This window comes from Artemia franciscana, chromosome 17 (assembly GCF_032884065.1).
Source record: "Artemia franciscana chromosome 17, ASM3288406v1, whole genome shotgun sequence".
NCBI lineage: Eukaryota > Metazoa > Arthropoda > Branchiopoda > Anostraca > Artemiidae > Artemia > Artemia franciscana.
In genome coordinates this window covers 24898371-24917143 of record NC_088879.1, presented here as the reverse complement: position 1 = coordinate 24917143, position 18773 = coordinate 24898371, and the positions used below count along the sequence as shown (strand labels likewise).

Here is an 18773-nt window from a genome sequence, read left to right as displayed (position 1 = left end):
GGAGATAAGGAGCCAAATTAGAACACGATATGTTCATCAAGGTGGTTGAAATGGTGTATCGTAATATCTCAGGAACGGCGAAGATTTTTTAATAATTAAAACACTGAAAGCAAAAAATACTGTTGAATGAAATCTTGAATTTTGTATTTCAGAATATTCCAGGAATTAATGGCGTAGTATTCAAGAAATTCGGTTTATTTTCAGTAGGTCTTTCCAGTCATCTCGATTATTATGGTTTTTTTTTTTTTTCGTTGATGTTTTGACAAATTAAGAAACACTGTTCTAAATGCATAGAGTTTTCAATATAATCCATTTAAGGCAATAACTTTTGGAATCTTTACAGGAGGGGTGTATGAGCTCTCTCCAGTCTGTAGTGGTTTATGTCCAATCTAACTTTTACTTGATTTTACATTTTAATTTTTGCTTGTTTTATAATTCATTTATTCATCTATATGAGCATCTTTCATCTTTAGATGAGTAAAAAAGAGTTATTTTCAAATAAATATTGAGAAAGGGAGAAAGATTCTATATTCAAACTCACGAAACGATATATTAAAAATTAGAAAAAGGAACGAATAATAAGTATCCTGCTAATTGCTGGATCTAAATTTGAAGACAATATTTTTTATTATTCTATGATTGTAAAAATTATTCTAAACTTAATAAGGGCACAAAAATCCTCGGATAAGATAAAATGCCAGCTCTTACTGCGAGTGTAAGATTTTATGGAACATGTAACAAACCTTTAAATTTGGGATTCTAACTCCTTTTTTGTCTTAAAAAATGAAAAGATCGAAGACTCCAGATTTCAAATGTTCTTTGATCCAATTAATCAGATTGGTGGTGGCGCAGTGGGTTTGACCTTAGACGAGGTTTGACCTTTTGACCTTTATACGGGACCCAGAGATCGAATCATGCTGTAGGAATGCACTGCAGGGCCGACGCAGGGACCTTAGTAGTCAAGAAGCGTCATTAATCCGATACAATACAATACAGATTCGCAAGAAAGATCATAGCACTACAGCTCCCATTTCACCTTTAAAAATTTTTCAGCTGAACAATTACTAAGAAATGAAAACAAAAACAAATAAAGAACAGGAGTTTTGTCAGCTTGCAATACTACTACTAGGTTATATGAAAAATACAGCTATTAAATTATGATATTAGACACTTTTGTGATATTCAGTAATTTCTTACGATATGATATTTTTTGATTTTCGATGTAAAATCATCTGAAAAATTACTATTTTCTCCCTTCAATGTCAATTTACAATCAAGAACTACCTAAACAATTAACTTAATGTGAAGGATTGAAATTCGGCTCATCAATATGAGTTCTGGGAAGATTGTATTCAACGAGTTTTCTTACAAGCAATCATATTGGTTTCAAGCCATTGCAGTATCTGTTAATATTCAGGTCAGGATCAAAATGTCTCTTGGGACCTCCCGTCACCCTGGAAATCTTTTTATTCCCTATACTATGCCTGAATTAATTGAACTGTCCTAAGAAAATGTGTACTTTGAATGGCTATACAAAAAATTTATTGTGCAACAGAACTAGGAAAGGAATTTGTTTTATTTACCTTCTTTCACAAGATTCATGGATCATCAAAACTTGGTGACCATCTCCTTGTTTTTTCTTCTTCATGTCCCGTACAATGCTCTGCATGTTTGATCTTTTTGAGTTATCTTTTCTCTAGTTTTTAACAAAATCCATGAAAAGTAATACACATATGTAGTTGTTGCCGAGTTAAAAATGACCATGTTTTATCAGTTGATCAAGGTTCGAACCAGCTTTTTGATAACTAAATGTGATACGTTAACATTGATTTCCGTATGTTTCGTTGTTTCTTTGTTGAACTGCCTTGCAGTCTTGCCTCCCCTTCCCTATGCCTCCTCTAGTCGTCTTAACATAAATTCAAGGCAATGCTCATGGTTGAAGTTCCCCTCTTCCATTTTTACATGTAAAATCATGATTTCAACTATTACGCAAACTGCACATAGCAGTTAAACATAGTTTAAGGAATAGTGTCTTAGGCCCATAACCTTTAGGAATTTTGAAATTTAACGAGTCGAACTGTTTTAGATTAAAATTCCTGGAAGCTATTCCACAAGATTATAGATTGGTAGAAGGAGCTTTTTGTATAATTGCAACAAAAGATCTTTCCTGAAAGTGCATCAGCGATACCGCGACGAGCCATTTTCGTGGCCTTCATAGCTAAATAACACCTCCTTCAAGCCAATATGTTTGAAACTAAACTCTTTACTCAATTCCGTGATTTTACAATTCTCTTTGAATCCTTTATAACTCCCCCCTCCGATTCTAGTCGGGAGTGATTAGATCACTCACGACTAGATAGTCCGATTCTGGTCGTGAGTCGTGAGTGACTTCTTTTTTGGGCCCAGTGTGGATGACCGAAAACCACGATTTTGGACAATTTATCATCCTTCATCTGTAAAATATTACCAAGGCATTCTTTCATTGCAGCCCTAGAAAGTGAGATCGAACCACTTTTTCCCTATAACCACATTTCAAAGCAATACAGAATCACTGCCAGATACGCGTCAGCGGTCTACCCATTACATTAAGATTAGATTCAAGACTAATCGTTGATTTTAATTGGACGCTGAAAAGCTCAACTATACGCTGAATTATATCTCATCTTCTCAGGCAAGGTATAAATAACTTACCTTATGGGATCCCAAGTGTTTCACCCTACAAGGGAGCTTCACATCTCTTCCTAATGGAACAGTTACATTTTCTATTGGCCCTTCAAATTCTGGCTCCAATGGCTTTGTTGTACCTGCAATAAACAATATCAGAACGACGTGAGACTTCTGCGAAATTTCACCCATAAAAAGCTTTAAATCTGTTAAAAGTAGACACCTATCCGAAACTGTGGACAAAGTCTATCAAAAACTGTTCGTGAAACACGTAAGATTTAACTAACAAATGTTGTAACAAGACCTAAACACTAAATTTGTTCCTGGTAAAAAAATTTTTGGGAAAGGAAATTTTTGGAGGGGTGGGGGAATTTCCTACGGAGGCTGAATTTTCATCAAGACTTGAAAAAACATCAGAAATCAGACAAAAAAAAACAATTTTTCTTTCAACTGAAAGAAAGGAACAAAATTAAAAGAGGGACTGTCCCCTCCTCAATTCCTCGCTCTTTACGTTGAAATTTGACTTTTTGTCCCAGCTCTTTAAAAATGACGCTTGAAACACAAAGGCCATTTATTTGGAATACGAATCTTTTTTAAAGCACTATAATACTTTAACGTAACTAGCGAGGGATCAAGGAGAGGATGGCCTCCCCTCATATGCAATAGAGTTTTCTGTTCGTTTTGGAATTTAGTGTTGTTCCTTACGTTTAGTTGAAATTCATTTTATTTTATTACAATGTTAGGCATAAGCACCGATTTATCAAAAGAGCAAATCAGAACTTATCAGCAAAAGTAAGTCTATCTTCAGCAATTGATGTAAATTTTAGTTAATGAAGGAGGAATAGACGAAGTAAACAATCTTGTATGCCAAGCAAAGCCAAAGCCTTAGTGCAATCAGTTTCAACTGCTACCAGAGATGTGGTCAGTATACTACATGAGGGTAGGGGGTCTTCTGATTTTAAGAGAAGGGTATTTTTGTCTTAAAAAGGTTATAGCACTATTTTTATTTCGAAAGGTCATTAAATCATCAAAATTTCAGTAAAGAGGACTAAAACATCAGATCCATGAGACTGGCATTGCATCAATTACAGATTTTTGCATAAAACAAAAAATGTTAAGACTACTGACTAATATACTGCAGCTTCTCTCATGCCAATTTGAATATTTCAAGGCTAATTTATGGTTTTGAAAAGATGCTTCAAAAGTTGACTTGTGCAAAAGAGAGGATAGGGAATTTTTCCTTGTAGGGATTATTTTTTCCTTTTTTTTAAATACGCCAAAGATACAACTTCGGAAGGTTTTAGACTCAGAAACTGTCACCAAGTCACTCATAGTTATGGTGATTTTCTGGTTTCTGGTGATTTCCGGTGATAATCCGTTTTACAACGGATGCTTCGTATAGGACCAATATGCCTTTCATTATTTGAAAGTAGGCCGAAATCTTTGCTTCAAGAAGACAAAGAATAAACGATTAAATATCACTAAATATAGCCTAACTGTCACAAGGCAATTGCAAGTATTTCGAAGACCAATGATTCAAATGATAGAATGACTTTTGTGAAACAAAATTAATGAAAACTCACACAGAAGAAAACGAAATTTTATCTTTTGCGAAGGGGGAAAATAGATCAGTTTTAATGGATGTTCAAAAAATGTTTCTTCTTAAAGTTCATATTATAGTCTTTTGAATTTATAATTTATCTTAATGCATACATTTATTTTGGATATCTTGACGTTGCTTTGAATTATTAATAATATAACAGTACTTTCTGCGGATCGTAAAATTTCAGGTAAAGAAGGAGAACTGTTTGCGTCAGAAACCAGGCAATTTATATCGATTAAACTCAAATATAGGGAATTTTGGGACGCTCCGTGCTCTGGAGAGGAGGATTTATAAATATGGCCAAAAAACAGTGACATTACAGAAAACACATAGTCCTTTTCAAAAATGTGAGTCAAAGTCTAATTTTAAATAAGACTTAAGTTTTCTCCTTTAATCATTATTTTTTAACGTATTTTTCAACAATGCAACAGAATATGATGCGAGCCTTTGAATTTCCTATTTTCCACATTGCTTTGAGGGCATCATATTTATTCCTTACTAAAGAGAACTGCTTTATAATTGACTACACCTCATTCTTGAAAATAGGAAACTGTTCTGTCTTAACGCTAATTGGCCTTAAAAAGAACACCACCTTAGGCATCATAACAGTAACTTTTTGTTTATGAAGCAAAGAAAGGGGAAACCTGTTAGAGCATGTAAGAAAAAAGGTTACTATTCCAATCGAAAAAACATCCAGAAGTTTTTAAGGGGGGACGAGTAGGAGCAGATTTTTGATAATTCATATAATGTCTAATTTTGTGCTGAGCCGGTGGGGACAATATGACCTCCCAGCCCGTCTCTAATTTGTATCTTTCTAAGGATACAAATCATGAAATAGTGTTTATCTTAAAAAAAAGAAAAAAAAAGAAATCTTGAATTGTCAGCCTAAGTCATAGTGAACGCAGTATTGCTGTATTACTAACGACCAATTAGTCTTCAACAGATTTTTCTTCCCCCACTGCGACATATCGAAATGAGTCTTTTAAAAACTTTTAGGGGCAACAGCCCTTGTGTTACTTGTGTTGATTTCCATTTGTTTAAAGTGTTTTGATTATTCATTTTGATTTAAGAAGATTTTAAGCTTTATATATATTAAATCATTGAGATATCTGCTGTCCCTAAGATTGTCTTAATAATTTATTTATATTTTCTGTTTGTTATGGGATTGATTTATTTATGTCTTCTCGTTTAGGCTAAATATTGCTATTTTTTTTTTTTTTTTTTTTTGGAAAAAATAATTTGATCAATTTTTTCTACAAAATGGTGTCTTGAACTTTAGTACTACAGAAGCATCTCTTTTGTTTTGTTGTTTGTTTGTTTTTTTATTTCCGGATGTTCAAAATTTGTATAACGTCTAGAACAGGCTTATCCTTATTGTCACTTCCATTGGCGCAGCTTTACTTACGACACATTAAAAATTCCCCAATTAAGGGTGTTCATCTAAATATCCCTTTTTATCCATTTTAAGCCCAAGCAGGAATCTTTTTCCTAATCACATATGCACCACTTTTGAAGTTTCACTGAAGCGGAATACGCACCTACTATAATTGAACCGAAGCATGAATTTGAAAAAAAAGACCACGGTTATCATGCATCCATTGGAACAGTGATCACCTAATCGTTCTCACATTTCTTTCGCAGTTAGCATAGTCGTTACTTGGTACGGTGACACCAAAATGAAAGCATCCTATTTCAGATTTCGGACAATGAGGCCGACTTCTAAGCAACCCTTCATTAAATCTTCTAGCACTAGTGACTCTTTTCTAACACCCAATTACCGGGAAACCGGAGATTAGATCAAAAAGCTTCTTAGGTGGTTGTTGGGAAGGTGGTATAAAACGAGCTCCCGGCAACAACTGTTTCAAAAGAGAGAATCCATATCTTAAATAATAGTAAGCCTATAGAAGCTTTGATTTTTATTAGCAAATTGCATATTTGATTATAAATAAATCAAATGCTCGAAGTCGTTAACGTGAACTTAGGAAAAGCTTGACAAGTTGGGCATAAGGTAATTTTTTGACAAATTAAATAGAAAAAACTCAGCCGAAGTCCACATATACCTAATAAAAGTTTGTCGTGCCAATATTAACAGCACATATAAGTTCATCAGACAGTCTTATTTGAATACATAATTGTTTGGTCATAAGCCAAAACAAAGAAGCTATAACATCAACTTTTTTGTGAAAAAAAAATTTCCTTACCCTTATTCAATTAAATCTTTTGTTTACTTTCATTTATTGCTTTTGAGCTGTTTATTTAGGAGATTCTGCAAGAACTCAGCCCAAATCAAATTTGAGTGGCAATTTTTCAGTTAGAGGTAGGCTATAAATATTGGCCTATAAATTTTCTGTAGACAAAGACTAGTCTCTAAAAAAAAAACCAAACCAATCAAAATTAGATTTAGATAGCTCCCGAACCTGACTAATCTTATTTGTGATAAATAATAAAAAAGCAAGTTTTTTTAACGGAAGTAAGGAGCGACATTAAAACTTAAAACGAACAGAAATCACTTCGTATATGAAAGGGGCTGCTTCCTCATCACAGCTCCGCTCTTTACGCTAAAGTTTGACTCTTTCTCTTAACTCTATTTTTTAAAACAGTAAAAAACTTTAGCGTAAAGAGCGGGGCGTTGATGAGGAAGCAGGCCCTTTCATATACGAAGTAATTTCTGTTCGTTTTAAGTTTTAATGTCGCTCCTTACTTTCCGTTAAAAAAACTTGTTTTTTTTATTACTTAATTTCTGAACGTTTTTGAATCAATGCATGTTTTGATTTTGGCTCTCCGCGGATGAATAATTGAAACGAAATTTTTATATTTATATTTTTGGCTAAATGGCTTTCTCACAGTTTTGATCGAATGATTTTGAGAAAAAAGGAGTGGGAGAGGAGGCCTAGTTGCCCTCCGATTTTTTGGTTACTTACAAAGGCAACTAGAACTTTTAATTTTTAACGAATGTATTTATTAGTAAAAGATATACGTAACTTAAAAATTAGCTTACGTAACGAACTTCTGTATTCTCATGTTTTTATTAGGTATATGAGGGGGTTTACCCCCTCGTCAGTACCTCGCTCTTTACGCTAAAGCTTAAATTTTGTCCCAATTTCTTAAGATTGACCCCTGAATCACAAAAGCCGTAGAATAAATAGTTGAAATTACTAAAAATACTTTAGCGTAAAGAGCGGGATATTAGGAGGAGGTGGGCCCATCATATACGTAATAATTTTTATTCGTTTTAATTTTTAATGCTGCCCCTTACTTTTAGTTGAAAAACTTTTTCATATTTATTTTTTCATTTTTTTTAAATAAACTAGAAAATCCTGCGCTCCCTTCATGGAAATTTTCTTCCTCCATGATAAATTCCTCCAAGGAAAGTTCCCCCAACATATCCCCATCTTCTCAATCCCTTCCCCCATCCAAAAAGTCCCCCTGAAAACATCTGTACACTTCCAAATAACCATTACTATATGTAAGCACTGGTCAAAGTTTGTAACTTGTAGCCCCTCCCACGGGGACTGTGGGGGAGTCAGTCGTCCCAACAGACATAGTTATAAGGTTTTTTGACTACGCTGAATAAAATGGCTATCTCAGAATTTTGATCCAGTGACTTTGGGAAAATAATTAGCGTGGGAGGGGGCCTATCATAGCAGAAGTTTATTACAGGCCAGTGTAATGTATTGATAAAATAGAAAGTCTACGATGTAGGATTGTCTAGATTTTTTTACAAAAAAGGTGTTTTAGACCTTTTGGATAGAATTTTATCCAGATAATAATCAAAGAAGTAAAGCTGGAATTACCTTGGCTGAATCATGCTTAAAAATCATAACATAATATAAACTTTATAAAAAGGTGTCTATTACAAAGGAAATAAAGGATCAGGACGGATCGAGTATCTAGAAATTACAGCTAAGATATGAAACTTTTTTCCTTTTTATGCTATAGATACCATACTTACTCAAACCTTTGAAATGAAAGCGGCATTCGAATTGCCGATTTATTTTTCTCTAATAAATAACGAAAATAGCTTTGACATAAAGCAAACGGGTTTTGACCGTTTTTACACTCATACATACAAATTACACTTCTGCTTATCACATACTTCAAGATATTTTAGTATTTTAATCAAACATGTCAAAACTGGAAAAATCACTTATATCAAGGCAAAGATTCGCTATAAGCAACTGAATAAGGGCTCGTTGGAATACTGACAGCCCCGTCTACACATTATGCAATGTATTGATTAAAATAGCAGCTTATGATGCAGCATTTCCTAGATTCCTTTGCAAAAATGATGCGAAAATCCTCTGAAAAGACTTTTTATAAGACTAAAAAAAATAAAAAGCTTTCAAAAGTTTTTAGCTAATAAAAGCTTCCAGGTTAGAATAACTGTAGTTAAATCATATCATAAAACTATTATAATAGAAAACGGTGTCTACTTGCTCTTCGCAAAAACATCGAGCATAAAACTTTTAAGTATTTATATATCCTTTAAGTGTATAACATTATTATATATCATTCAGTTATGATATCATATCACTTATATATAATTTAAGTATTATATGAATCCTTTTGGACCATCCACTGGCATTTTCTACTCATTTGTTTTACTTTTTTACTTGTTACTCTTTTTTGTTTTACTATTGTGATTTGAATTATCTGTTTGATCATGACTGATAACTTCATTATTGTCATTTTATGTTGAGTCAGTCAATTAAAAAGCGAGTGTCACGAGTACTAGATTTATTTAGTAATACTTAGGCGAGATAAGTGACTTGAGTCATTCTAATTTCTATCCCTGAATAATTGCGTTCTCTCGGATTACACTGCCTTTAATGGTAAACAATTCTAGCCAGAATATTCAGAAGTAGAAATTATATGAATTTTTTCTAAGCTGATTTTATCTAATTTCTTACCCAGTATGACACGACAGGGTTTACAGATAAAATTGCTTTATAGTTATTAAAAGAATGTTTTAACTTCTGCCAGATATAGCGTTTTAGCTGAGGGGGCCCTTTTATCTCTTTTACTTCCTCCGGTAAACTTTTAATTCAGCAGATACTGCCTTTTGATTAACACCATCTATATTGCTTAGTTTTTCAACTGTATATGGTTTGATCTTGTATGATAGAGTTCTTTTGAAGCTTAGTCAATCTAATACATAGCAAGCCCCAATTGATCTGCTTGGTTGGTATTCCTGGTTCCTTAGATCACCCAGATGTAATTTTTCACCTTCTTTTGAGAGCATTGATTCTAGAATTTCTTATGAAAAGGAATGAAACATGAGAACCTCCTAACTAATGCTTAAAATTGATGAAAAGATAGCTCGGTGAACCGGAAAATCAAAGGAATTCCTACTATTCTTATATATTCAAAATTAGGACAATAATAAAATGATCGTTGTGTTCATGTTAATGGGCATTCAGTAAAAGAAAAAATGAATAGATATTTTACACCTATGTAGGCAAATTTAGACTCTAAAATTACAGAATTCTCTGACGATTCTAAACAGACAATTTTATTTACATGCATTATTTGATTCCTTAAAAGCAATGCTTAGATTTTTTATAAGCCCCATTCCGAAGGTATAGACCTTCGAAATGTCATTTTGATCTTGAATTATCCTCGAAAAATCTACAATTTTTTCTTAAGACTATTTTGACCAACACTATTTCAGCTCAATCCTTTGGTATCTTCCCACATACAACACCTCCACATATTTACGTCAGTATCTTAATGGCAATTAGTAGACCTACGAAGAAGCAAACCGATTATGATAATGGACGATCTGGACCAAAAGCCTTAAATATGAAAACCTGAAAACAATTTATATATCAAAAGATTCTTCTGCTTTTGCTGAATCCAAATATGTAATATTCATTTAAAATAAATTTACTTGTTAAAATCAAATAGCATAAGAAAAAGCGGTATAATTTTTAAGGGGAAATGCACCAGCAAAAAGAGGTGCAATTTAATCTTGATTTAGGAAAATGAATATTTAGCCAACATATAGCTGTATCAGATTCAGATATCTGAGATCCTAGAGTCTATGACAAAATGATTTCCATATCCCTCATAAAATTTTATGATATTTAATATCATATGATATTTATGATATAAAATTTAATGATCCGTCTACACTAGCAGTTCATTTTCGTGGACTTCATAGACTATATACTTAAGAAATATCATTCCAAAACCCAGGACCCGATCTATAGCTTTGACGCTTCTAGGCCCAAGTGTTATTGCCGCTCTGTATTCATACCATAGGAGGGGAGATCAATTTTTCTTAAGGAGATAATCTTTATGATGACAATTTTTATTTTACCGCAAAATAATATCGCCTATGATAATAATTTGAGAATCAGAAATCTGTAAATTGGAGCTATTAAATCGGTGGAGGTATTAGGAAGGATTCCAATTATAAGCATTCATCTACAGTCATAGGCTTAAGATCACCGGGAAGAAAAAATTAAATAGCTCATTAGTATGCTTCGTGATTTCTGAATCGTGATTTGTACGGCGGTGGAGTGCACCTGGAATTTTGAAGATAAATCACATCAGTTTAGTTTCGTTAAAAAAAATTGCTCAGGAATAATAAATTTCGTCCCTGGCACTGTGCACCATTACGCCTGGGTCTAGTGGGCCTATTCGTAAATCTTGGCCTGCCAAACACCCGTGAGCATAACCAGCCTATTTAAATAGCCTTTCGATAATTCTAAGTCTATTGGCCACATAAAAACATAAGGTCGATTATATTTTCTCCCCATCTGGCTTAAAGTTATTGTTCGTTGGAGGGCAATGTCTGAAATCGGCAATTAGGTATGGAGTGGTATTTTATTTACTTAGAAGTGGCATCTGGAATTTAGATTTCTTTTTCAATAAGCCTTCTGTGATAATCCAAGACCACGAGATTGTCAACTTTACATTTGAAAAGAGTACTACTCGAAAAATTAAATTACGACCAATTAAAAAAAAATCATAATAATAAACAAAAATCAAACACGCTTCATTGACAATTTTTTTTAAACCATCATTATTATAAATATCAATAGAAACCTCTGAATTTGTGTTTCCATGAATGTTGAAACCAAGGAAATGTTCTCAAAGGACTATTCAATTTTTTTAATTATACAAATTTGCTTTTTAATAGAAAACTGGCGGATTTTTATTTAACACTCACATTATCTCAACGCAAGCACGTGAATTCACAAGGGCTGCTGGTCTAACTCCCCCCTTGCATCACAATCATCGAAAACACCCTTGACAGTCACAAAATCAGGGCCCTCGTTCTTTTATTCTATATAACAAAACCTTGTTTTGAATTTAATCTCTAAAATTGGGATAGAGTTTATTGAACAAGGATTTCCCCTTGAATGCTAACAATAAACAATTTAATCGAGACCAAACGAGTTTGCTCTTCTAAATTGAAGCACGCGGCTTTTTCTCCTCACAAAAGAATGCGAAAATTGGGAATTAATGGGAACAAATAAAGCTTAAATTGTTTTATTTAAAGCAAATGAAAACTTCGAGTCTGGGTACATCAAAAATCCTTGCACTGAAAGGAAAATATTAAAAAGTAACACACTCGTAACTGGTATAAATGTCAAACTGGGTAGGAGGGCCAGTTATGACTGAATGCAATTTTAAAGTATATCTGGCTTAAAAGTAGCCTACTACTTTTTAAGCATCAGATTGATGTTTACTTTTTCTAATGCAGTTTTACATGCACATTACAAACCTGTTTTGCTTTATCAGTTTTCAATGTATCGACAAAAACGTATTTGTTAATACCCTTTCGTTGGATTAGGTTGGATAAAACATCCTAGTCAGGTATTTTAAAAACGGTAGGTGATGCAGACAAACAGTTTACGCGCTTTCGGTTAGTAATCACAATATCCTCAAAAAAATGTCAAACATAGCAACACTCGCGATCAACAAAACAATAACGAATTAAAACTGCCGAAAAGATGGATACAAGTGATAGTTCATTACCAAAAATAAGGACTCGTATAGGTTGCACTTGAACCCTCAATTGAAATTGCAAGGAATAAAAATTAAAAATAGTTCACCCAACATTTTTTGGATGCTGCGGTTCCATTAAAAAAGGCCCAATAATGCCAACAATTGTGTTTTCTTGCTTTTTCTTTATGTTCTACGGCTCAAAACTTGCAGCCTTAAGTCTATTTAGCCTACATCTAGAAATTAAAACTATAAGGCTCAAGACTACGGCAAATCAGATATCTTCCCTGAAAATTAAAATCTAGCTCAAAATCAAAATATCAAAAGATAACGCTCTTATGTCAACACCCATCAGATAAGGAATAATTCCTGTTCGTTTCAAGTTTTAATATACTTCTTATTGTTAGTTGAAAAAGCTTGTTTTTGCTTATTTTCTGAACAAACAATAGAAAAACCTTCCTTTAATTCTTCACATTTATTTAAAAAAAAAAACCGTTTGCTTTTTCACTTTATATTAGAGCTCAGGCATTATCATTTCAAGACTCATTTTCTCATGAATTTTGCGTGTAAATTTTACTTTGCGGAAAATTAAGCTATTGAATTACCTTAAAAAGTGAAGCAATTATTATTTAGACGACGTTTAAATGTATTATAGAGACTTTACCCATACCGTAAGCCGTCTAATAACTGAGATTTTAATACATATTTTTTTCAAAAGTACTTTTCGCTTCTCTTTGCGCAACAAAATAGCATACAAGCTTAATTAGCTTTCTAACAAAGAATTCCTCAACGTAGCCTCGGTTGAGAGTCGGAACTGTCCCCCTTTTATTTTTATTTTTAGTAAACCTTACGTTTTTCAATAAGCTTTTTTTCATGGGAGATATCCTAGGTCATTAGCAATTCAAATTCTTTGAAACTCTGGCAGCAGGTGTTAGATGTACCAGGATATTTGCTACGTGACTGGCATAAAAGTTTAATTTCTAAGTATGTTCTGCCAACATTGCTGAAAGGGAAAATGAAATTCGGTAAATAGTCAACTTATACTTTTTTGGTTAGGGAACTGAACTTAATCCTAAAAAATAAAAGCTAATTAGAAGAGCAGAAGGGAAGATTTATCTATTATAGCTGACAGCCTGGTGAATTACTAAAACTCATCCAGTATTTATCCAATAACGGCTGTTGCTTCGTTTTTTCTCGTAAAATTTCATTTCCGCTCTTTATCAAGTCAAATATGATTTCTCATCTAAATGCTTCTAAAATATTTTAAGCATTTCAAAACTTGGATTTGTAGGCTTGTTACTATGCAATTTTAGCGCATGTGTAGAATATGTGCATGTTGGATGATAGCCAACCAAGCAAAATGTGTTGCTGCTGTATATATATATATCTTAATTTAAACTTTGAGCTCCCTTGCCTGAGTTGACTCAGTGCGAAGTATTGAGAGGTTGGTAGTAAATATAGAGTTTAGTTTTCAAATCGAGACAATTCTTTCTAATACTCCTATGAATATATTTTTGTCACCAACCGAAAATTGTATTCAAGCTTAAAAGGGCGAGTGAGCGAGAAAAGAAAGGAGAAAGAGAGAGAGAGAGAGAAAAGAAGAGGTAATATTTTTATCTGTAATAAAATTATCACCAAGAATTTTCTCAGTTTTACCGAGAAAGGTAAAATAAATTTATATATTAAAAAACAAAAACCTTATTGCTTTTAAAACATCACAGCTAGACTAGAACTTGAGATATAAACCAAATTCCAGTGGAGAGAGTCGTAGGAATCAAATAGTTCGTGGTAACGAACTGTTGTAAGGAGCGACCCGGCTCAACAGTAAACAAAACTCTAAAAAAACGGAATTTTGATATCAACAGATATATCAAAAGAATCGAATTTTTATGCTAATTTTAAATATATAAGTTTCATCAAATTTAGTATTACTCATCAAAAGTTACGAGTCTAAGAAAATATTCCTTGTTTTGAAAAATTTCCTTGGGGGAAACAGCCCCTAAAAGTCATACGATCTTAACGAAAATGACACCGTCGCATTCAGCGTATTAGAGAACCCTACCGTAGAAGTTTCAAGCTCTTATCTACAAAAATGTGGAACTTAGTATTTTTTGCCAGAAGACCGATCACGGGTGCGTGTCTATTTGTTTGTTTATTTGTTTGTTTGTTTTTTCCCCAGGGGTGATCTTATTGACCAAGTTGTCCTAGAATGTCACGAGAGGACTCATTCTAACCCAATTTAAAAGTTCTAGTGCCCTTTTTAAGTGACCAAAAAATTGGAGGGCACCTAGGCCCCCTCCCACGCTCATTTTTTTCCAAAGTCAACGGATCAAAATTTTGAGATAGCCATTTTGTTCAGAATAGTCCAAAAACGTAATAACTATGTCTTTAGGGCTAAATTACTCCCCCACAGTCCCCAGGAGAGGGACTGCAAGTTACAAACTTTGAACAGCGTTTACATACAGTAATGATTATTTGGAAGTGTACAGACCTTTTCAGGATGATTTTTGGCTGGGGGGTTGAGGGGAAGGGTCTACATGGGAGGATCTTCCCTTGGAGGAATTTTTCATGGGAGAAGAGAAATTATATGAAGGGGGCGCAGGATTTTCTAGCATTATTTTTTAAAAACAATGAAAAAATAAATATGAAGAAGTTTTTTCAACTGAAAGTAAGGACCAGCATTAAAACTTAAGACGAACAGAGATTATTACGCATATGGGGGGTCCATCTCTTCCTAAATAGCTCGCTCTTTACGCTAAAATATTTTTAGTAATTTCAACTATTTATTCTACAGCCTTTGCGATTCAGGGGTCAATCTCAAAGAATTGGGGCAAAATTAAAGCTTTAGTGTAAAGAGTAAGGTATTAACGAGGGGACAAACCGCCTCATCAGACACGTACGCAGGAATTTTTTTCGGGGGTCCAAACCCTTCGAAACAGCAGATATAAAGTAGCACTTTTTTTATTTAGTAATGCAAAAAGCAAGTATATCGGAAAATACAGATAAACTTTTATCTCTAGCATTGTAGCGGATGGGGGGAAGAAGACTGAAGCCTCAAAAGTACGTTTTAGGCTCGGGATATGTTCATAGCGATTTAGAACCAGTGATTAATCTATTATATCCCACTGAAAGGGAAATTTTAGGGTTAACGGTGCAATATGGGTGCTGTGGGGGTTAGTTCTTCCATTGCAAAAACGTTGAATTTAATTAGAAATGAGAGTTTCCAAAATTGATCCATTAAAAGTTGTACTTTATCCTAAAAAAGGGGGATAAACACCCTAATATCAAGGATAATTCTATTTTGCTGTGGAAAGCAAACTCTCTTTACAAAAAAAATAACAGCACAATTGCTAATTACTTCAAATAGGGTAAAAAGTTAGACAGAAAATGGGTTAATAATTGGGCAGTGAATTGACCGGATATTTGCATGCTGTAAAATCCCCAAAAAACGCTTCACACATGTATTTAGATTCTTACTAAATGTCCTACTTTTGCCAGAAATCCCAAGAAACCACGGGGAAATTAAACATTTCACAAAATTTCGGGGGGGGCCGAAGGCCCCCCCCCGCGTACGTGCCAGCCCCTGGTATACATAATAAAAATTTACGAATATAGAAGTTTGTTATGTAAGTTAATGTGTAAGTTATGCATATGTTTTACTAATAAGAACGTTCGTTAAAAATTAAAAATTCTAGTTTTTAAGTAACCAAAAAATTAGTGGGCAACTAGGCCTCCTCTCCCACCATTTTTCTCAAAGTCGTCTGATTAAAACTAAGAGAAAACCATTTAGCAAAAAAAATTAATACGCAAATTTCGTTTTAATTATTCATTTGCGGAGAGCCAAAATAAAAACATGCATTAATTCAAAAACGTTCAGAAATTAAATAAAAAAAACAAGTTTTTTTAACTGAAAGTAAGGAGCGACATTAAAATTAAAACGAACAGAAATTATTCTGTGTATGAAAGGGGCTGTTCCTCTCTCAACGTCCCGCTCTTTACACTAAAGTTATTTACTGTTTAATAAAGTAGAATTGAGAGAAAGAGTAAAACTTTAGCGTAAAGAGCGGGGTGGTGAGGGAGGAACAGCCCCTTTCATACACAGAGTAATTTCTGTTCGTTTTAAGTTTTAATGTCGCTCCTTACTTTCAGTTAAAAAAAAAACTTGTTTTTTTATTTATTCGTTAATAAACTCACTTAAATAAATACAGGAAACATTTCAATCCTTAAAATAAACCCCGTAACAGATTTGGCGTTTCTTACTGAGTGTTCCTTTTTTAGAGAGCGTATTTTTTGTCGTTGCTACTGTAGTGCTTGCACATCGGGCTGTAAAATTTCTACAGACAGAACCTTAGTCGATCAGAGATATGTGGAGGATAATAATGATAGGATAATAATGCCGTGTCTTTTTTTTTATTTATGATATACTCTGCAAATACACTCTCTCATCAGCAATCATCAGCGGCAAAAAACGCCAATTGTGAAAGCATGTATTTAGGTCAATGGGCCACCATCTCAGCGAAGGCTTTAAATTAAAGCAACATTTATTGTGCTGTCCGTTTACTGTAGAGCTAAAGGACAGCAGCATCACTGCCGACGGTGTTTGTTTGACGGAGCTTTTTTTTTGTTTGTTTTTACCACCCTATGTATAAATTGCAATACTATCTTATACACCGCTAAAAAAACGCTCAGTAAAAGAGAAATGTTCGGAAAAAACATCAAGTGCGGTTCGGGCTTAATAGTGTTTTATGGGTTTTGTTTTACTAATACTTTTCACGCGTTAGAATACAAGTCTCATGTATTCCTGTCAATTATTTAATATTTACAATTTTAAATACTAGTTAAAGGGTTAAATCCCGATTCATTAGCATTAACATTATTAGTTTAATACGAGAAGGAGCATGTTAGTCTGCCCCATTTGAAATCTTGCTTGTCATTCCTTCATAAATCTGAAATTTAACTTTAAGCTAAAACCTGAACCAGAAATTGGTAATAATCCCAGAATTTATTATTTATAGATATTTAACTTTTCCTTCTAAAATAAATAACATAATTATAAAAGTTAAATTCTATCTTTTCCAATTCAAATCCTTCTAATTCTATATCTGTGTATATGTCTTATATGTCCTGTTACAAGATTAGGGATTCTCAAGGTTCTGTCTGCAGATATATCTCTTTCACTTATTTTAACTTTCTCCCTTGAGGCTAATGTTGGGTGTAGTCGGGTCCCATGGCTAAATTTTAAGATAATGATCCTATACTGATATCCTTTGCAATTTACGCAAACTGAAAGATGAAGCCGTTTCTCTTTTTGTTAATAGCTTTCTACCTTACCAGCAGAAAGCTGCCAGAACAATATTCGTAGTACATCAGTAATTAGTCAAACCTGCAGAGGTGCCTATTCATGGTAATATAGAGTGGAGGGGCAAGGATTTTTTTTCAAACTACTTTTATGGAGGATACAGCAAAAAAATTGTTTATCAAAATATAAATGTGGGGGTGTATTTTTTTAAAATTTTTCTATGCAAACACAAAAAAGTATATTTCAAAATCTAGGGGCATCTGCCCCCTAGATTCACACCCAAACTGTCACCCGTGTAGATCTAGCAAGTGAGTGTAGGTTGCTGATGGGGTGCTGCTTTTGGCTAGTGGCCTAGACTGCTAGGGTCTGGTGAATTGACAGCTGAAAAGAAGATAAGAAGCAAAAAAGTCCATTAGTTTTCTTGAAAATACAACCCCACATGAAGATAATTCCTCAAGTTCAATAGGCGGCCAAACTTACTTGTAATATCTAACACCACAAAGAATAGAAATACGATCTTGTCCATTTTGAGGTTGCTTAGTCAGACCGGTTCATCCTAACATTCTGCGACTTTTCACTAACTATTTTTGCAAGAAACTAAGGGTTTGATTTTGGCTACTTTCTTTGACTTTCTCTTTTCTGAGCTTTTGAGCATATTTTCTAATTCAGCCAATCGTGGACAAGGTCCTTGCGTAGTCTTTGCCTGAGGCGGGATCTAAAGAAGTGAAAAAAGAGTTGTTCCCAATTTTTGGTGAAAATTAGTGTATTCATATTGAATACAATTAGTGTATTTGTCATATTGAATAGCTACTACAGATTATCAAAAACGTGGGTGACGAATTTTAAGCCAAAGGAAAAAATGTTTTAAGTGTGTGTGTTGAGAACTAAATCAAGTAAAAACAAATAACTGTACAGAGTGATATCGATGAGCAAAATCAGCACCTAATTTTAATGAGTGCAAACAACTTTACTTTTATCGAAAGGATCACATTTAAAATATTATATTATATGATATAATAGGACATTTATTAACACTAAAATCCTCAATGGGCCATGGTTTCTGCAAGAAAATAGTACGATACAAATAAATAAATAAATTACACCCTTAAACACTGGCAGATCTAGGATCCCACCCCTCAAGATTTTTAAGGTACCCTCTTTTCCTGTTTTTTTTAGCCTTTTTTCACTCTTTTTTTAGAATAAATTTGTCAATTTGGTCAATTATTGGCACCTTTGCTACATTGGGCCTCC

The 18773-nt window shown here is 33.7% G+C and overlaps 1 protein-coding gene across 3 annotated transcripts in view; it reads right to left on the bottom strand.

The window, feature by feature from the left end:
* The window catches only part of LOC136038049 (lachesin-like), a 114175-nt gene extending 96061 nt beyond the window's left edge, over positions 1-18114 (bottom strand). For 2 of the 3 annotated variants that reach the window (XM_065720998.1, XM_065721000.1), the window contains exons 1-2: positions 18003-18114; positions 2692-2804 (exon numbers count right to left, since the gene is read on the bottom strand). In XM_065720998.1, coding sequence (XP_065577070.1) covers positions 2692-2804; positions 18003-18048 — 159 coding nt within the window. In that variant the 5' untranslated portion in view covers positions 18049-18114. Of the gene's footprint in view, positions 1-2691; positions 2805-5672; positions 5790-18002 lie in introns of those variants that run through there. The other variant, XM_065720999.1, reaches the window with a different exon arrangement.
* Between the last annotated feature and the right edge of the window lie 659 nt (positions 18115-18773).